The sequence below is a fragment of the Pituophis catenifer genome, unplaced genomic scaffold (genome assembly GCF_029215685.1).
Source record: "Pituophis catenifer annectens isolate HBS135680 unplaced genomic scaffold, rPitCat1.0.hap2 SCAF_6, whole genome shotgun sequence".
NCBI classification, from domain to species: domain Eukaryota; kingdom Metazoa; phylum Chordata; class Lepidosauria; order Squamata; family Colubridae; genus Pituophis; species Pituophis catenifer.
In genome coordinates, this window is record NW_027256886.1 from 84,778,628 (window position 1) to 84,799,716 (window position 21,089).

General features: G+C 42.4%; 1 protein-coding gene across 1 annotated transcript; it reads left to right on the plus strand.

Annotated features, from left to right (window-relative positions):
* Positions 1-2,699: 2,699 nt before the first annotated feature.
* On the plus strand, positions 2,700-21,089 carry PLAC9 (placenta associated 9). The gene is made up of 4 exons (XM_070946063.1): positions 2,700-2,795; positions 16,226-16,326; positions 17,821-17,941; positions 20,824-21,089. The coding sequence occupies exons 1-4, from the start codon at positions 2,741-2,743 to the stop codon at positions 20,832-20,834; spliced, it is 288 nt and encodes a 95-aa protein (XP_070802164.1). The 5' UTR covers positions 2,700-2,740; the 3' UTR covers positions 20,835-21,089.

Consider the following 21,089-nt stretch of genomic DNA (forward strand, 5'->3'; position numbering starts at 1 on the left):
GCTTTTCCCTCCCTCCCTCCTATCCAGCGGCCTCCAGATAAGCAAGGAATAATTCCAGACAAACAATCAAGCAGAAAATAATTCTGCTTCTATTTTATTCTTCCCATCTATTCTATTCTATAATACATTCAACTCCACTCTATTCCATTCTAAATACATTCCATTCCATTCCATTCCATTCTATTCTAAATACATTCCATTGAATTCCATTCCATTGAATTCCATTGAATTCCATTGAATTTCATTGAATTCCATTCCATTCCATTCCATTCCATTCCATTCCATTCCATTCCATTCCATTCCACTCCACTCCACTCCACTCCACTCCACTCCACTCCATTCCATTCCATTCCATTCCATTCCATTCCATTCCATTCTATTCTATTCTATTCTATTCTATTCTATTCTATTCTATTCTATTCTATTCTATTCTATTCTATTCTCCTTCTGCCTTTATTGTTTTAGTTCCTAGTCATTTGATTTCCCTGCAATGTGATGTGTGACAAAGTTTGGCAGATCTTACACACTTCAAGGTTTCTCCTTGGACAATGATGGAAAAAGATAACTTTACGGTAAGGACAACATCAACTTGTCTTACTCAAGCACTTACCACCATAACAGAGTTGGAAGGGACCTTGGAGGTCTTCTAGTCCAGCCCCCTGCTCAAGCAGGAAACCCTACAACATTTCTAACAAATGGCTGCCCAGTCTCTTCTTTAAAAAAATCTCCAGTGATGGAGCACCTAAAACCTCTGGAGGCAAGCAGTTCCAGTGATTAATTGTTCTCACTGTTGGGAAATTTCCCTGATGGTTGCTGTTACCAAGGAAAGTTGTCATGGCAACCTGCATTCTTGTAGAGGAAAGGGAAGAACTTGGGCAGCAGGAAGCAGGCTCAGTTCCAGCCAATGGGAAACCAGCCAGTCTCAGTCTGTAGGAATCCAAACTTAGCATCTCTTCTTTTTTCTGTAGATTTGATGGCAGAAAACCAACTCTGTGAGTATCCAGCGCAAGGAAGGACAACATACAAGGGCAGACATTTCAAGCCAAGTTGAGAATGAGGAGATACAGTTCTTGAATTATGACTCCAACTGAGCCCAAAATCTCCGTTGCTAAGCAAGACAGTGGCCCAATGAGTTTCCTCCATTTTACGACCTTTCTTGCACCAGTTGTTCCATTTATTTATTTATTTTTCAGATTTCTATACTGCCCTTCTCCTTTCGGACTCAGGGCGGTAAACAGCCAAAGTAAAACATTTGTACACAAAAGTTAAAATAGATTTAAAATAATTAAATAAAGTTTGGCCCATAATTTAAAACATTTCAATTCAAAACCAATATCAAATTTTAAAAACCCACCATAAAATCAGGACAGCCCGGCTAACTGAAAAAAATAGGTTTTAAGGGCTCAACAAAAAGTCCGGCCCATGAAAAGTCCATGAACCGCTGCAGCAGTTAAGTTAGGTTGTTAAGTGAATCTGCCTTCCCCGTTGACTGGGCTTGTCAGATCATGTGACCCCGGGGACACTGCAACTGTCACAAGTACATGCCTGTTGCCAAGCCTCTGAATTTTGATCGTGTGACCTTGGGGATGCTGAAACAGTCACAAGTGCGAGCAACAGTCATAAGTCACTTTTATCAGTGCAGTTGTAACTTCGGATGGTCACTAAGTGAGGATGGCTGGAAGATGAGGACTCCCTGTATCTAGTTTTTTGACTACTAAAAGAGTAGTAGCGCTTTGACTGACATGCCGCTTCATTGTGCTGTATAGCGGTTTATGGATTGATTTAGCCATTCTGTTACCCGGCTAAAAATGGAGGCACGGAATGGAATAAATAAATGGAGTAAATAAATCCATGCTGTAGAAACAGAAGGTTGCCCTTCAAGTTGAGCTGAATTCCCGTTAATGTTTTAACAGATTAACAGAGCTGGAAGGGACCTTGTAGGTCATGTAGTCCAACCCCCCACCCAAGCAGGAGACCCTATGCCATTTCTGACGAATGGCAGTCCAATCTCTTCTTGAAAGTCTCTAGTGATGAAGCTCCCACAACTTCTGAAGGCAACTTCTGTTCCATGAGTTGATTGTTCTCACTGTCAGAAAATTCCTCCTTATTTCCAGGTTGAATCCCTCCTTGGTCAGTTTCCATCCATTATTCCTTGTCTGGCCTACAGGTGCTTTAGAAAATAGCTTGACCCCCTCCTCTCTGTGGCAGCCCCTCAAATATTGGAAGACTGCTCTCATATCTCTCCTGGTCCTTCTCTTCACTAGACCAGCCATGCCCAGTTCCTGTAATCGTTCTTCATATGTTTTAGCCTCCAGTCCCCTAATCATCTTGGTTGCTTTTCTCTGCACTCTTTCTAGAGTCTCTGCTTCTTCCTCTGCATGCTAAAAATTCCACATGTAGACCACTAAAGTAGCTGCTTCACTCTCATCCATGCGACCAGCAGAAGGTTCCCAGCGCCCTCCATTCACAAGCAAGCATAAATTAATAAATTAATATTCTTTCTCATGGTGGCAGACCTGGCTCAGAAGGAGCCTGATGGATAACTAGACTCTATGTTGTTTGAAGGTGGGGAGGAGAAGGGAGGGGAGGAAGGCAAGAGGGCGACGTAAGAAATTTGGCTGAGCTCAGACTCTTTCTTACCAATCCCAGCTATTCTGCCAAAAGTTGATCCTGGGAAGAAAAGCTATTTATTTCTCGTCCTCTGCTAAAAGCAGGAGAGAGGGACAGAGGCTGCGAAACCATGCATTACACTGTCTTTCTTCTTTTGCTTTTAATATCGAACCACCGAGACCCGGGTAAGTGTTTTAAAAGCTTGCAACGCTTCCTCGGCGTTCATTTCCAAAGGTGAAATGATTTAGAGGGTAAAAGATGTTTGTTTGAATGGGGAGTGGAGGATACTTTTAAAGTGGATGAATTTCCTGACAAGGAGGAGGCATGCAAGTCTGTTCTTTAGTTAAAGGGAGACTATGTTTTACTGGGGAAAACAAATACATTTTAGGGAAGATTGGCAGGCACTCAAAGCTTTTCCCAGATCTTAGAATAGAATAAAATAGAATAGATTAGAATAGAATAGAATTCTTTATTGGCCAAGTGTGATTGGACACACAAGGAATTTGTCTTGGTGCATACGCTCTCGGTGTACATAAAAGAAAAGATACATTGATCAAGAATCATAATGTACAACACTTAATGATAGTCATAGGGAAACACTCAATGTAAATCTTAAGGATACTAGCAACAAGGTTACAGTCATACAATCATAAGTGGGAGGAGATGGGTGATAGGAATGATGAGAAGACTAACAGTAATAGTAATGCAGACTTAGGGAATAGTTTGACAGTGTTGAGAGAATTATTTGTTTAGCAGAGTGATGGCGTTTGGGAAAAAACTGTTCTTGTGTCTAATTGTTCTGGTGTGCAATGCTCTATAGCGTCGTTTTGAGGGTAGGAGTTGAAACAGTTTATGTCCAGGATGCGAGGGGTCTGTAAATATTTTCACAGCCCTCTTTGACTCGTGTGGTATACAGGTCCTCAATGTCCTCACTCAATCTTAAGAGTAATATTAACAACACAGAAGCTTGATTAGAGGATTATCCCCCTGTTAGGTGCAAATATTGTTGCTGGAAACACCTTTGGCTGCGGAAGTTTTTCTGAAGCAGTTCTATGAGTAGGAAAGTCTCAGTGGCCCAATTATTTGGGGAGTAGAATAGAATAGAATAGAATAGAATAGAATAGAATAGAATAGAATAGAATAGAATAGAATAGAATAGAATAGAATAGAATAGAATAGAATTCTTTATTGGCCAAGTGTGAATGGACACACAAGGAATTTATCTTTGGTGCATATGTTCTCAGTGTACATAAAGAAAAATAATATACATTCATCAAGAATCGTGAGATACAACACTTAGTTATAGTCATAGGTTACTAAATAAGCAATCAAATCGTACTAGGAAACAAATAAAACAATATAATTTGTAAAGATACAAGCAACATGGATCTAGCCATAAGTGGGAAGAGATAGGTACTAGGAAGGATGAGAAAATTAATAGTAGTGCAGACTTAGTAAATAGTTTGACAGTGTTGTGGGAATTAGTTGTTTAGCAGAGTAATGGCGTTCGGGGAAAACTGTTCTTGTGTCTAGTTGTTCTGGTGTGCAGTGCTCTATACCATTGTTTTGAGGGTAGAAATTGAAACAATTTATGTCCAGGATATGAGGGGTCTGTAAATATTTTCACAGTCCTCTTTTGGACTCGTGCAGTATACAGGTCCTCAATGGAAGGCAGGTTGGTAGCAATTGTTTTTTTCTGCAGTTCTATTAAACAATAATCTAATCAACAATCTAATCCTTTCCTTGGCTAAAGCATCAATATGAACTCACATGCACGATGTCTCCTGAAATAAATAGCACAGCAGATATGGGAAATGGTTTGCAAAATACTGAATCGGTTGCTCGATGGGCAGGGATGGTTTTTGAAGGGTATTTGTGTCAGATAAGTTTGAAAAGTTGTTGTATAATCAAAGCCAAATTTTAGGAAGGTTTTAAGCCTGTAATTATTTACCTGGAAGTAAAGGTTGCTGTATCCAGTGTACACAGAGCTCGAAGGAATGTTTCTACGTCTTTCAGGGGGTTATTTTCGACGGATCATAAAACTCTCGCTGACATGACTCATTGTGTATACACAGATACAAATGCACAAATGACATTCCAATATCTCTGTTTTCTTCCCCAAGGAGAACATTTCTAATCTTGCATAGAAAATTCTGCAGATGTTGTGTCCTAACTCTTAAAAAAGGGATGCAGTGGCTCAGTGGCTAAGATGCTGAGCTTGTCGATCAAAAGGTCGGCAGTTCAGCAGTTTGAATCCCTAGTGCCGCGTAATGGGTTCACCTCCCATTACTTGTCCCAGCTTCTGCCAACCTAGCAGTTCGAAAGCACGTAAAAAATGCAAGTAGAAAAATAGGGACCACCTTTGGTGGGAAGGTAACAGTGTTCCGTGCACCTTTGGCATTTAGTCATGCCGGCCAAATGACCATGGAGATGTCTTCGGACAGTGTTGGTTCTTCAGTTTTAAAATGGAGATGAGCACCGCCCCCTAGAGTCAGGAACGACTAGCACAAATGTGCAGGGGAACCTTTACCTTTACCTTTAACTCTTTAAAAAACATGGGCTGGTCACTACCTATAGCAGTATCTCTGAATAGTCCCGAGACCATTTTATCAGATAGTTATAGGATATAAAGTGCAATGCTCAATTTAAGTCAAGTGTCAGCCCTGGAGGCCATCTTTTCTTTTGGATCTTCGGGGCTGCCACACTTAGTGCTGTGGGAAACTGGGAGGTGGGGGGGTTGCATGGAGTTGTAGAGATATCTAGCCATAACAACATTCTTTTCTCTGGGAGTCAAGGACGTTCAGCCTGCACTTGGAGTGGCGTGACTGGGAGGCATCTCCAGTTGGGAAGGTGGATTGATTGGACCATGTGATGGACATGTGGGTGCAGGGGAAGGGACTTGGACTTTCATTTGGGTGAGGAGCTTTCAGATTCGTGTTCTCCCAGATATGCCAATATGACATCTCCAATAAAATGGATCTTTGAGGAATTGCTTGCCTTGGAGTCTTACTTGGTTGGGGGTGTTACTTGGAACCCTGACATATGTCTGATTCTTCACAGATCCATTTATGTGGTTTTCTTGCTTGATGTGGAAGTGGTTTGGCATTGTTTCCTTCTAAAATATGTTTTTGGGGATTCCTGATGGTCCCTCATCCAAATCCTAACGCAGGTCAACCCTGCTTGATTTTCTCAACCACTCAAGATCAACTAGAATGCTTAGTTGGCTTGTCAAAAACACAAGAATCCTATCAAAACCTTTGCGGCTTTTTCATGGTGCTCAAGGAAGTTTTGAATTTAACATTTGTCTCTGCCAAATCAGTTTTTGATGTTCTAAATCGATCACCTGTCCTTACAAAGCTCAAAGCTCAAATCTATACCCCAAAGGCCAAAGGTCATCAAAATGATATAGGTATTGTATGCCCCAATCCAAGTTTCAAAGCCAAACGCTGAAATGTTGCTGAAAAGCAAGCAAATGTTCCTTTCCTCCTTCCTTCCTTCCTTCCTTCCTTCCTTCCTTCCTTCCTTCCTCCCTCCCTCCCTCCCTCCCTTCCTTCCTTCCTTCCTTCCTTCCTTCCTTCCTTTCCTTCCTCCCTCCCTCCCTCCCTCCCACCCTTCCTTTCCTCCTTCCTTCCTTTCCTCCTCCCTCCCTCCCTCTCTTCCTCTCTCTCTCTCTCTCCCTTCCTTCTTCTCCCTTCCTCTTTCCCTCCTCCCTCCCTCCTTTCCTCCCTCCTTTCTCTCTCCCTCTCTCCTCTCCCTTCCTCCCTCCCTTCCTCCCTCCCTTCTCCTTATTTCATTTAATTTCCTCCCTCCCTGCCTGCCTGTCTCCACCCTCCTTCCCTCCCTTCTTTCTCTTTCCCTCCCTCCCTCTCTTCCTTTCTCTCTCCCTTCCTTCCTTTCTTTCTTCTCCCTCCCTCTCTCTCTCCTCCCTCCTTCCCTGCCTCCTTTCTCTCTCCCTCTCTCCTTCTCTCCCTTCCTCCCTCCCTTTCTCCCTTCTCCGTCCATCCCTCCCTCCCTTGAAATGTATTTATTCATCAGAAATTCATATAACAAATTCATTTAATCATTTTAGGAGATCATAGCATTGTAAAGTTTGAGAACTGAAGTAGAAATCCATTTTCTTTTCAGAACCTTTTCAAAGGTTTCTAATCTTGGTATAACCCCAAAATTCTTTGCAGTGTTTTTATTTTAGGCTTAGACTGAGAAGCAATCAGAAATGTATCTTAAAATAACCACGTGGGAATATTTATTCTGCTGTCCTCAGACAGGGAACATATTTTCAACAAGCCAACACAAATTAAATGAGGAGTTAACATTGGGAACCTGTTTCCACTGCACTGTGGCCTTTACTAGACTAGGTTTAAATATTTAATTACTTTAAAAAATATTTATATGTAGTATTTAGGGAGCTGCAAACTTTTTAAAAAATGGATTCTGAGGGAAAGTTATAAGCAGATTTTATTAAGAGACTCCAGTTTTCACAGAATTGTTAGAAGATTAGAGTAAAATATAAGGTAAAGGTAAAGGTTATTCTTGCACATATGTGCTAGTCGTTCCCAACTCTAGGGGACAGTGCTCATCTCCGTTTCAAAGCCGAAGTGCCAGCGCTGTCCGAAGACGTCTCCATCGTCATGTGGCCGGCATGACTAAATGCCAAAGGCGCACGGAATGCTGTTACCTTCCCACCAAAGGTGGTCCCTATTTTTCTACTTGCATTTTTTACGTGCTTTCGAACTGCTAGGTTGGCAGAAGCTGGGACAAGTAACGGGAGCACACTCCATTACGCAGCACTTAGAGATTCGAACCGCTGAACTGCCGACCTTTCGATTGACAAGCTCAGCGTCTTAGCCACTGAGCCACCGCATCCCTTTTTAGAGTAAATATAACCCCACAATATATTAAGAGCAAAGTGTTATAATAATCCCAATAAGACCCATGAATTCCATGCTCTTAAAAATATGTGAGTGTCTGAAAAAAGATTTATTTGCTTTCTGGGCACACAAGCAAGCATAACCACAGCAGACACTTGTTTAAGCCAAGATCATTTTTACCCGACTGATGTCATCTGTTGGAAGGAGGAGACCTTCGCCAGTAAACAAGCCAGAATGGAATGAATCAGACCATTTTATGGTAACAATAGACGTTTGAGCTGTTTGCAGAGGAACTCCATCCTGTTCCAAATTGGGGACACAGGAATGCTTTTGACAAAGTTTGTCCTCGTGCCGACAAGTCCAGATGTTCATCGCTGAGTCCTCATGGTTCTGTGTCTTTTTTCCCCAACAAAACAGAACAGAACAAAACAGAACCAGGGGTGGGCTGCTGGGGGTTTGCAGGGGTTCGGGAGAACCTCTAGCTAAGATTCTGTGCAGTTCGGAGAACCCCCAAATCCCACTCCTGGCTGGCCTCGCCCACCCCACCCCGCCCCTCCCAGGAGTCCCCACGTGGCCCGTTTTGGATGCAGGTAAGTGCAGGGGACGGTGAAAAACAGGCCTACTGGAAGTTTGGGAAGGCCAGAAACAGGCCCATTTCCAGCCTCCAGATGGCCTCCGGAGCCTGGGGAGGCTGTTTTTGCCCTCCCGGAGGCTCGAGAAAAGCCTCCAGAGCCCGGGGAGGGCAAAAACGCCCCCCCACCATGGTGCAGGAGGCTGACTAGGCTACACCCATCATGGCCACACCCACCCAGCAACCAGGCAGAGAACCCTTTGCTAAAAATTTTGAAGCCCACCCCTGAACAGAACCCATTCTAAATTGACAAAAGAATAAATTACACCCGACCCCATTTGCATAGGTGACCTGGATTTTTAAAAAAACAAAACAAAACATCCTTTAGCCAAAAAAATTACCTCATTTGCCAGGATGGTTTTTTATCCCAAACACCAAACTTTTCTGTAAAATAATACATTAATAGTGGCTGGCGTCTTCTGTCCTATGCCAGAATGGGACAGAACAGAATAACAGGGTTGAAAAGGAGTCTTGGAAGTCTTGTAGTCCAACCCCCTTTTCAAGCAGGAGAACCAGTGGTGGGTTTCAAAAATTTTAGCAAGGAGTTCTCTGCCCGGTTGCTGGATGGACGTGGCCATGGTGGGCATGGCCTAGTTGGCCTCCTGCACCATAGCAGCAGGGGCATTTTTGCCCTCCCCAGGCTCTGGGGGCTTTCCTCGAGTCTGCGGGAGGACAAAAATGGCCTCCCCAGGCTCCAGAGACCCTCTGGAGACCCAGTTTTCCTGAATTTCCAGTAGGCCTGTTTTTCACCCTCCCCGACCCTCTGCGCTCGCCATGCACTTGTCTGCATCCAAAATGGGCCTCCTGGGAGGGGAGAGGCGGGGTGGGAAAGGCCATCCAGGAGTTGGATTTGGGGGTTTTCCAAACTATACAGAATCTTAGTTAGAGCTTCTCCCGAACCCCTGCGAACCCCCAGCAGCCCACCCCTGGGGAGAACCTTTCCATTTTGGACCAATCTCTTCCTGAAAGTGATGGAGCACTCACAACTTCTGGGAGGCAAACAGTTCCACTGATTAATTGTTATCACTGTCAGGAAAGTTCTCCTTAGTTCCAGGCTGCTTCTCTCCTTGCTTTCTATGTATTTGTTTTAAAACAGTTTCGTTTAGAAAAAATTATCGGGTCAGGAAGTGAGGGGTTTCTAGTTGGGGAATTCTGGGAGTTGAAGTCCGCTCATCTTAACGTGGCCACGTTTTGAGAAACCCTCTCAACTCTGCGTCATTATTCATGTTGTCACTCAAGAAGCCCCATGAGATTGCTAGGAAATGCCACAGTTCCCTTGACAGGGAATTCCAGCCTCTAAATCGTCCTGAACATTTCAAGAAAGCAATTACCTTGCCTGGAAGAGAATTAGGCTGTCTTCTCAAGAAATCTTCTCTGTAGGAGACAGTGATCTCAGCAGTCCAATTGTCTCATCCGCAGTCACAGTTTTGGACAAACATCCATTTCTCATTCTTGGCTGTTCTCCACCAAAAATATTGTTTTATTCACTCTGGAGCAAAGCCTGCACTTCATCCTGTAACTTTGAAAAACTAGCTTGCTTTGTCCTTGACCTAATCCAAAAGACCCTCCCTGGTTCTCAGAAGATAATATACAAAAGTATGATGGCTATTGCTTAACGCATTGTAAGCCGCTCTGAGTCTCCAGAGAAGGGCAGCATATAGAAATGAATAAAAATAAAAATAAATAAATAAATAAATAAAGAGAGGGAGGGGCAACGACATTTAGACTTGAAAGATTCTGTTACTAGAAACATTAAACAAAAATAGCATTATCATATGTGGTGGACATGTGTAGAAGCAAAAAACATACTGGACAAAAATACATAAAGGTAAAGGTTCCCCTCGCAGATATGTGCTAGTCGTTCCTGACTTTAGGGGGCAGTGCTCAACTCCGTTTCAATGCTGAAGAGCCAGTGCTGTCTGAAGACGTCTCTGTGATCATGTGGCTGGCATGACTAAATGCCAAAGGCGCATGGAATGCTATTACCTTCCCACCAAAGTTGGTCCCTATTTTTCTACTTGCATTTTTTACGTGCTTTCGAACTGCTAGGTTGGCAGAAGTTGGGACAAGTAACGGGAGTTCACCCCATTAATGAGGCACTAGGGATTCGAACCGCTGAACTGCTGACCTTTTGATCGACAAGCTCAGCGTCTTAGCCACTGAGCCACCGCATCCCCACAAAAATACATACATGGCTGGAAAAGATGATAAAGCAGCCCATTGATTTAAAACCAGAAATATTTTTGTTTTGGATTTTACCTGAAATTTATAGTAAAGAGAACACATATTTCATTATCCAGGTATTAACCGCAGCTAGAATTGTATTTGCACAAAATTGGAAGAGATCCCTACTGATGAGAATATGATTAGGAATGTGCAGAAATGAACAGATTAACGCTTGCAATTAAGGAGAAAGAACAAACTGAATATTATATGATATGGGAATTATTGTATCAATGGTTAGAGAATAAAAATGGAAGTTGGAAATAAAAGGTGTTTTAAGAAGAGTAGAAAATATGTTAAACTAGAGATGTAAACAATATGATAATTTGTTATTATTATGACGATTAGGATTATTATGCTTAACATTATTATTATATTCTTATTAGAAGATATGTTAAGAGGGAAAAATGAATAAGTTTACTATGCTCAATTGTTCAATATACTACAATTGTAAGATCAGAGAATTAATATCAATGTAATGAATGTTGTTGTAAATTTGGATGGTTATTGCACAGAGATGTTTGTACCCAGACAACACTGTTTAAGGGAAGAGGGAATGTTTATATTTTTAAGAAAATAAAAACTTTTTAAAAAGTAGCATTATCTCAAAGGTGCTTTTTCAAAATCTGTTTTCTCCTTGAGGAAGATTTCATCGAACCGATGAAGCTTCTTGGATGAGAAGCGAACCTTCTTCTTCTTCTTCTTCAAGGAAAAAAACATCCTGATTGCCTTTTGAAAAAGCATCTTTGAGACAACTACGACCTGGATGACTGAGAATCTCCACAGACAACAAATAGCATCAGCGTTCATAATTGTAGCTTCCTAGCCTGGTCTTCCTTGTGAAGGGCTGACCCCAGCAGTAGTCACAATTGCTTATGAAGTCAGGAATGGCTGCTGGGTTCTTTCTTCTAATTATTAGTTTTGGAGGACTGATCCTGGTTTGTTTGTGAGAGGAAGAGAGGCAGGGCTGAAGCGTTCATCATGGGCATCCATGGTGGGCTTGTTAGGATGCCTTAATTATCATTTAATTGATGATGTCCTCCACACATCCAATGTCAATGTGTCCTCTTAGTTATATGGTAAATCAAGCCAATAATATCTATGGAGATTCTCAGTCATCCAGGTCGTGGTTGTCCCAAAGGTGCTTTTTCAAGAGGCAACTGGGCTTTGCTATTCTCGGAAGACATTTTGCTTCTCATCTAACATCTTGGATGAGAAGTGAAACATCTTCAAAGAGTAACAAGGAAGTCCACTTGCCTCTTGAAAAAGACCTTTGGCTCAAGCCAATGATGTTACAATCATTGGTAGGTTTCACAATGGAAAGTTTCTTCATTTCATTGCATTTATGAGTTTATTATTTCATTGCACAAGTGCAGGCAGATGTAATAGTAACAGAGTGGGAAGTGATCTTGGAAATCTTTTAGTCCAACTTCCTGCTTGAGCTGAAGATCCTATACCATTTCAGACAGATGTCTGTCCAGTCTCTTCTTAAAAGCCTCCAGTGATGAAGCACCCACAATATCTGAAGACAAGCACTGGTTGATTGTCCTCACTGTTAGGAAGTTTCTTCTCAATTCCAGGTTGCTTCTCTCCTTGATTAGTTTCCATCCATTGTTTCTTGCCCTGCGTTCTGGTGCATTGGAGAAAAGGGTTAACACCCTCTTTTTTGTGGCAACACCTGAAATATTAGAAGACTGCTTATCCCCTAGAAATACATTTCCCTTTTACCTCCTGTGTTGGATGAGTGAAATGCCCAGATTTTGAATTTTCAGACTCTGTTTTCTCAGCAGAACCGAGAGGCATTTTAAAAATAATAAGAAATCACGGTGAAGTTAGGAGGGTGTGCCGAGTAAGGATTGAAATTGGCTCGGTGTTTTCTCAGTGGCCCATGAAATTCCAAGCAGATGTTGGGATCTCATGTGGAAAAAATTATTTCGCTTGTACTGAATTCTCTCTTCTTTTGTATTCCCCTAGCAGGAAAGTTTTCTCTTGTTGGCCATAACTCAGGTTAATTATTACGTAGTTTGAAGGTTAATTCCGGAAACCAAGGAAAGCAAAATGCAATTTACCTTTTCCTCCATCCATTTCTACTGCCAAAGAATTTGTCTTCCTCTTTCAGCCTAGGCTGACCTATCTTAGAGCACATCGGCATCTGAATAGAGCATCTCTTTGCAATTAGGTCTTGTTTCACAGTTGGAAAACTAGCCTCTGCAACCCAACTTGATGTTGGACTTGTACCAGAGGAGATGATCAAATCTAATCAGTTTGGTAGCTTCTAAAAAAAGCTTGTTGTTGTTGTTAGTTGCGAAGTTGTGTCTGACCCATCGCGACCCCACGGATAACTTTCCTCTAGGCTTTCCTGTCCTCTACTATCCTCTGGAATCCATTTAAGCTCACACCGACTGCTTCAGTGACTCCATCCAGCCACCTCATTCTCTTCTTTTCTTTTCCCCTCAATCGTTCCCAGCATTAGGCTCTTCCTTCTCATTAGGTGGCCAAAGTATTTGAGTTTTATCTTCAGGATCTGGCCTTCTAAAGAATAATCAGGGTTGATCTCCTCTAGGACTGACCAGTTTGCTTGCCTTTCAGTCCAAGGGACTCGCAGGAGTCTTCTCCAGCGAGTCCCTTGTTCAAAGGGCCTCAATTCTTTAATGCTCAGAACCTCATAAGGATGCTCCTTATGGTCCAACTTTCACAACCATACATTGCAACTGGGAAAACCATAGCCTTGACTGTATGCACTTTTGTTGGCAGGGTGATGTCTCTGCTTTTTAGTATGCTGTCTAACTTTGCCATAGCTTTCCTCCCCAGGAGCAAGCGTCTTTTAATTTCTTGGCTGTAGTCCCCATCTGAGGTGATCTTGGAGTCCAGGAAAATAAAATCTGTCACTACCTCCATTTCTTCCCCATCTATTTACCAGGAATTGAGAGGGCTGGGAACCATGATCTTAGTTTTCTTAACTAAAAAAGCTAAGCCAGGTCTAACCAGGCAGTCTCAAAACCTGAGTCTGGGAAGCTGGAGGAACAACACAGAAGAAAGTCATGGCAAGTCAAGCGGATGTTGTTGCCAAGAAAAAAAAAACAACGTAGACATGCCCATGGACTGTAGTCACCCTGAGGGCTGAATATGAGAAGCTATAAACCCAGTGCCAAGTTATAAGTTTGGCGGTCTATGCTTTGTACAATCATCGAACTTGCTTTTATTTTATAACAATATCACGGAGGAGGGGGGAATCCTTCATAAAGTGGTTTCTTTCATTTTCAGGAAAGACTTTGTTGAAAGTCTCTTCTCTTTCATTTCATGCCTTGGGTGTGTGGAGAATAGTTTTCAACCCCCTTTGAATCCAATTCCCTGATGTTGAAAACAGCAAAACGGACATAGTTTTGGTCTGTCCTTCTCATTCTTAAGTGGGTGGGGACTCAACGATAAACCAGATTTAGGGCTTTGATAGACATCCAAGGAATTAGAAGAGAGTGCTTTCCTTGCTTTTTAATCGCAGCTCATTATTCATCCTTGGTGGGGAATTTATTCTGCCTTTAAGAGGCAAAACTTTGAAAAAAAAAAAAAAAAGGAGAGAAAGGACCCGTTCAGAAGAAAACAAAGGAAGTAGTATTTTCAACTTTAAAAAAGGACTGATGGAATCTAGGACGTTTCCAAGCTAGGGTTCATTAACTTAAGCCACACTTGGAATATGACATCCAGTTTTGGTCGCCACTATGTAAAAAAGATGTGGAGACTCTAGAAAGAGTGCAGAGAAGAACAGCAAAGGCAGTTAGGGGACTGGAGGCTAAACATATGAAGAACGGTTGCTGGAATTGGGAATGTCTAGTTGAATGAAAAGAAGGACTAGGAGTGACATGATAGCAGTGTTCCAATATCTTAGGGTTTCCACAAAGAAGAGGGAGTCAGACTATTCTCCAAAGCACCTGAGGGCAGGACAAGAGGTAATGGATGGAAATTAATCAAGGAGAGAAGCAACCTGGAATTAAGGAGAAACTTCCTAACAGTGAGGACAATTAATCAATGGAACAACTTGCCTCCAGAAGTTGTGAATGTTTCAACACTGGATGTTTTGAAGAAGAGATTGGACAACCATTTGTCTGAAATGATATAGAGTTTCTTGTCTGAAAAGGGGGTTGGACTAGAAGACCTCCAAGGTCCCTTCCAACTCTGATTCTAATTCTAAATGAGTTGGGGCTTCATCATTAGTGGATATGGCTTTATCATCATTGGAGAGGGACCTTGGCAAATGTACTGTAGTTAACACATCAGAAGACATCAGGTTCAGGAAGACTGATGGAGCTACTCAATTCTCATCTAATCTGGAGCTGCTGACCAGGACTGGAGCACCTTTCCAGGGTTCAAAGCATGGATTTCGACCACCTTCCTTTATAGATGCTGAAGCCTGAAATTAGATTGATTTGTATTTAAAGCAAATCACGATCTCCCAAAGTTATGCTGTCTCCTGGTGACCTCTCAGAAGTGCCTGTGTAATCTTCTGCGACAAAATTCAGAATGATATAGCTATTTTTGATATTCAGTTGCTAAGTCGTGTCTGATTCTTCACGACCCCATGGACCATAGCAATGCCAGATTCATCTGTCTTCCACTATCTCCCGGAGTTTGCCCAAACTCATGGCCACCACATCAATGACATTATCTAACCATCTCATCCTCTGTTATCCCCTTTTCTTTTTGCCTTCTATCTTTCCCAACATCATATCTTTTCCAATGAGCTATAACTTTTTAAAAAGAAACCCAGTCTTTTAAAAAATACTCAAAGCCCAGTCTTTTAAAGAATACTCAATCTGTACAGTAATAGCACTTAGACTTATATACTGCTTCATAGTGCTATTACAGCCCTCTCTAAATGGATTACAGAGTCAGCATATTGCCCCCAACAATCTGGGTCCTCATTTTACCCACTTTGGAAGGATGGAAGGCTGAGTCAACCTTGAGCCAGTGAGATCTGAACTGCTGAACTGCAGCTAGTAGTCAGCTGAAGTAGCCTGCAGTACTGCACTCTAACCACTGCGCCACCTCGGCTCTTATTATGTCTCCCCTAGTCCTTCTTTTCTCTTGACTGGCCAAACCCAAATCCTGCGACCGTTCTTTAGTCTTCAGAGATCTTTTTAGTCTCCAGAGAAATAGTTGGGGAGGGAGATTTAAACTTCTGCTTAGAAACTGTGATCCTAATCTGGATCTGACTGGTTAATCTCAAAATAATAAAAACAAGAGAGTGAGTTTGATGTAGTAGTTAAAGGAATCAGGCTAGAAACTGCAGGACTATGAGCCAATGGAGGAATCTCTCTCAATCCTAGGAAGAAGAAATCAATGTCACACAGCTTCTGAAATATTGCCAAGAAAACCACAGGGACTTATCCAGGCAGTGACCCTGAGTCAACACTGACTTGAGAGCACCAGAAAAACCAAAACAACCAAGCAAAAACAACAACAAGGACAGGAAGGGGGAACTATGGATGAACCCAACTGTGAAAAGGTTCCCCTAGAGCAGGGATATCAAACTCAAGGCCCGGGAGCCAGACTTGGCCCACGGGGTGCTTAGATCTGGCCTGCAGGCCCACCCTGGAAATAACGAAGGACTGGCCCATGGTGCATCTGCCAGTGAAAACAGAGCGCGGGAGGGCCACAAGCTCCGTTTTCTCTGACAGAGGGTTACAGGAGGCCGCCAGGAGCCCGTTTTCTGTGACAGAGCGCTCAGGCCACCACAGGTGCCCCCCCCGACAGGAGTGATGTTGAGCTGGCCACACTCACTCCACCCCATCCCCCGAGGTCAAACACAACCCTGATGCAGCCCTCAATGAAATCGAGTTTGACACCCCTGCCCTAGAGCTTTAAAGCTGTTAGATCATTTGCTTTTTTCCTTTTCTAGTCGCTGCTGATCCTGCTGCTGACCATCAAGGAACCTCAGAGCAAGATGACTGGTGTGATAACCCCAGCACCATCCACAAGCGCTTGGATACTATCCAAGAGGTAAGTGCAAGAGAAGATGCGATGGAACAAAATGCAGGATACCTATCACCACTTCCCTGCAAAGGATGGTCCTAACTCCAAGGGGGAAACTGAAGCTCAGAGTTCTGGAATTGGGTTGCAGGAAATACAAAATAAAACCAGAGGGTCTAGAGCAGTATTTCTCAACCTCAGAAACCTTAAACTGTGTGGATTTCAACTTCCAGAGAGAGGGAAGTGATCTGTTGAAAAGGTTTTGGGAAGGAAGGAAGGAAGGAAGGAAGGAAGGAAGGAAGGAAGGAAGGAAGGAAGGAAGGAAGGAAGGAGGAAGGGAGGGAGGAGGGAGAGGAAGGAAGGAAGGAGAGGAAGGAAGGAAGGAGAGGAAGGAGGGAGGGAGAGAAGGAAGGAAGGAAGGAAGGAAGGAGAGGAAAGAAGGAAGGGAAGGACAGATGGAGAAGGAGAGAGGGTGGGACAGAGGAAGGAAAAGACAGATGGAGAGGGAGGGAAGGAGAGAGGGAGGGAGGGAGGGGGAAGGAAGAAAGGTAGAAAAAAGTATAGAGGGAAGGAAGGAGGGAGAGAGGAAGGAAAGAAGGAAAAAGATGGAGAGGGAAGGAGGGTGGAGGGAGAGAGGAAGGAAGGAAGGAAGGAGGAGAGGGAAGGAAGGAAGGAAGGAAGGAAGGAAGGAAGGAAGGAAGGAAGGAAGGAAGGAAGGAAGGAGTAGCAAATTTAGAAATATCACCTTTATCTTAAAGACTGGAGACCTGCTGATGAAATAGACAAAAATGAATTATACGATCAGTGGTCAAAAGTATTAGAAACAAACTGCACGTGTTGTCCACCTCAGATGGTGACTCCTAGTTGACCCTGAGCAATTGTGAAAGAAGTTGAGCAAGGTCACATCATGTGATTTACACTTTGATGGAAATCCACTAATGAGCTAATGTTCCCTTTCCATTCAGAATTAAGCCACAGTACATTGATTCCAAGGCACACATCATCCAGTGTTGCAATGGATGCATTAGTCCTGGATTTAAGACCTTCTTGTACAAACCTCAAGTAGAGTCTTGCACAAGAGCAATTCTTATTCTGGCATCTCTGACTATTCCCCTTGATAAATTGCTTGAATAGAAAAAGAGGCATTTGCTACAGACCACAGCTTGGAGATTGTGTGGTCTTGAGCAAGACTTGCTCCCAACATCAGTGATCTGTTGACAAAAGCAACCTCTATCAAAAAATTTCAGCATTCTTTCTTTCTCATGTTCCTATTATTTGCAATTAACAGGGTTTTTTTTGGCTCTATTTATATAACTTTCTTAACCTGGTTCATGAATTAACCAACACAGTTTGCCCAAGAAATTGAATTAGAGGCTAACCGAAAAGGTTGGGTTTCCACAACACTTTAAGCCACAAAAGTTACCCCTAACCTTAGTGTGTTGGGTGGATGAGTTACGGGGTGTTAAGCTTGCATTAACAAGACCAATAAGACCCCCCCCCCAATTTCTTCTCTCCTTCCATCAGCACCTGGAAAAAACAGTTGATCATTTGGACTCCGAAGTCAAGTCACTGCTCAACGATGTTAGTGAAACTGCATGGACCAAGCCACTTGCTCCTGGGACGCCATTGGTAGATCTCTTTGGAGGTAAGAAGAGGAGCCGAGCCTGTTGAATGTCACCACCCAATCAATGAGTAGAGAAATGGGGTGTTTGAGTTCTCAGAAGTTTTCTAGTTGTTTTGAAGGCAGGACTCTTCTCCTTTTAGAAGCCTTGTTATTGAACAAGCCCTCTGGAAGGATTCCACCACTGTGTTGAGAGGCCATGTAGGAGGGACTTGAAATACAGGTTTTGTAGTACTGTTGCACTGGTTTACCCAGAGGTGCTTTCCAAAAAGCAACTGGACTTTCTTTCTCCTTGAAAATGTTTCACTTCTAGAACTTGGAACATATAAACATATGTGGTGGGATTGTGATAGTGCACAAAAAATATGGGACATGGTGTTTAGAGAAATTAGAGCACTTTTGAATGTAAATTTAGACATGTCACTGAGAATTGCATTACTGTTGTTGGTGGAAAAATGGGATATAAATGAAACAAAAAAGGAATTGATTGTAAATTTGATAATGGCAGATAGATTAGTGATGGCTAAATATTGGGGACAAAATTGGGATATTCAAAGAAATGAGTGGTATAATGAAATTTGGAGTATGGCAACAAATGATACAATTATAATGAAATATGGGGGGATTTTATAAAATCAGTGTTGGTGGAAAGCAAAGGGAATAAACCTACTCAAGAATATATGTTGTTTTGGAGGGGATAAGGGCACAATTGGAATGTATTGTATATCCTTTAGTTGTTGTAGAAGAAGAAATATAAGGGAAAAAAATGGTCTCCAGGGGTGGGGGTGCACTGTAATATTTGTTTCCCCACCCCTTTTTTTATTTAGAGATATATGTACTATGTTTGCATTATTTGTGTTTAAAATAAAAAAATATTTTTTTAAAAAAAGAAGAAAATGTTTCGGTTCTCATCCAAGAAGCTTCTTCAGTTCATTGAACCTTCTACAAGTTGAAGCTTTTTCACTTCAGTACAGAAGAAGCTTCTTGGATGACAAACAAAACATCTTCAAGGACAAAACAAAGTCCAGATGCCTTTTCGAAAAACACCTTTGGGACAACCCTGACCCAGATGACTGAGAATCTCCATAAACCTGGATTTACCTTCTTTCATTTAGCTCACATTTCAAGTATCACCTTGCAAGAATGGAATGCTATCGTGTTTTCCCGAAAAGAATACCTTCCCGGATAATAAGGCCAATCGGACTTTTGAGTGCATGCACTAAAATAAGCCCCACCAAAAACAAGCCCTCCCTGAAAATATATAAATGCATACGCAGCCAGTCCCTGCCATTTCTTCTGGTTAGGGTTAGGGAGACAGAACTGGAAATCAGGTAAGATGGCAAGAGGAGCCCCGTCTTGCTCCACGCGCCCCAAAATAATAAGACCTCCCAGAAAATAAGGCCAAGTGCTTATTTCGGGGTTCAAAAAATATAAGACAGGGTTTTATTTTCAGGGAAACATGGTAAGTCCATGCTACGTGTCCCTCAGTGTCTTCCTTGGAGATTAAACCGAAGCCAAGAAGGCTGCAGAATGTGGAAGAGAATCATGTAAGATGAAAGAGGGATGCTCACAACATTTAAGTACATCAACCTTAAGCTAAATGCAGATAGGAATATCCTGGCACCATTAGATACAGGGATGGGAACATAAGAATTGCTTCTTCGTTCCATGCATCAAATGTCTTTCGATGAATAGATAGCTGACTTTGGATCGATTGGGTAACATCTTAAACATCAAAGAGCTGTGGTGGTGCAGTGATTAGAATGCAATATTGTAGGCTTAACTCTGCTCACATTGTCAGGAGTTTGATTCCCTCAATCCTGAGTCAAGGTTGACTCAGCCTTGCATCCTTCCGAGGTCAGTAAAACGAGGACCCAGATTGTTGGGGGCAAGAGGCTGACTCTGTAAACCACTTAGAGAGGGCTATGAAGCACTGTGAAGCGGTATATAAGTCTCAGTGCTATTGCTATTGCTATTGCTATTGCTATTGACTCAGCCTTCCATCCTTCCAAGGTGGGTAAAATGAGGACCCAGATTGTTGGGGGCAATAGGCTGACTCTGTAAACCTCTTAGAGAGGGCTGTAAAGCACTGTCCAGCGGTATATAAGTCTAAGTGCTATTGTTATTGACTCAGTCTTCCATCCTTCCAAAGTCGATAAAATGAGGAGCTGGATTGTTGGGGGCAATAGGCTGACTCTGTAAACCACTTAGAGTGGGTTGTGAAGCAGTATATAAGTCTAAGGGCTATTGCTATTGCAACCTATATTTGGACAGAAGATTAGAAGGATGTCCTAGCACAGGGGTCAGCAACCCGCGGCTCTGGAGCCGTATGTGGCTCTTTCATCCCTCTGCTGTGGCTGCCTGTCGCTGGCTGGCTCCATGATTGATAGGGCTTTCGGTTAGAACAGATAGAGGAAAAAGGACGCTGTGCTAAGAGGAGATTCTATGGTGGGGGAACCAGACTTCCGGTCGGCTCCAGAATTGAACGGGGGGCTTCTGGTTAGGTCCTTTGTGGTTCTTTAAGTGTTTAAGGTTGCCGACCCCTGTCCTAGCATTATAAGACAGAATGAAAAAGGTAAAAGAACACCCTGGAAGAACACAACTTCAAACCGCTTCTACACTATCCTTAAGATGTGACCATGTGTCCATCAAGAGTTGACTTGACAACATTTTTTTAAAAAATAAAGGCTTTAGTAAACAGAAAGGCTAAAGTCCTCTGAACATCCACTTCAAAAAGTGGTTGAACTTTGGAATAGCTTACAAAGTTGGTGGGGAAGGATAAACAATTTGCAGAAGTCACTCCTATCTTTTTTTTTTTTTTTTTTGGTTATCAGAAGGACTAGATTGTCTTTGGTCTTTGCTATCCCTGAAAAACTGATCAACCCAGCTTCTCTTTCTCTTTCTAGATCCTAGTTGAGTTTCCAGATGATGAACTGAATATCCAGATGCTGAACTTTACATCATCAAGAGCCAGACTTCAAGTTGCCTTTTGCATCAACCCTGAAAACCAAAGTGGTCTATAAAATGTTGAGATGGACAGAAGCATTGAGTAAACATTTGTCATGTCGGTACAAAATGTGTCCGTAGGTGTAGTAGCACCGGCTAATGTTTTCTAGTAGATGAAGCGAAGTAGGACTTGATTAGCCCTTGAACAGGAGACCAATAAAACTAG

Coding starts and splice junctions, on each gene's coding strand:
- PLAC9 (XM_070946063.1), top strand. CDS start 2,741: ATGCATTACACTGTCTTTCTTCTTTTGCTTTTAATATCGAACCACCGA. Junction 2,796..16,225: donor ATCGAACCACCGAGACCCGG/GTAAGTGTTTTA, acceptor TTCCTTTTCTAG/TCGCTGCTGATCCTGCTGCT. Junction 16,327..17,820: donor GCTTGGATACTATCCAAGAG/GTAAGTGCAAGA, acceptor TCCTTCCATCAG/CACCTGGAAAAAACAGTTGA.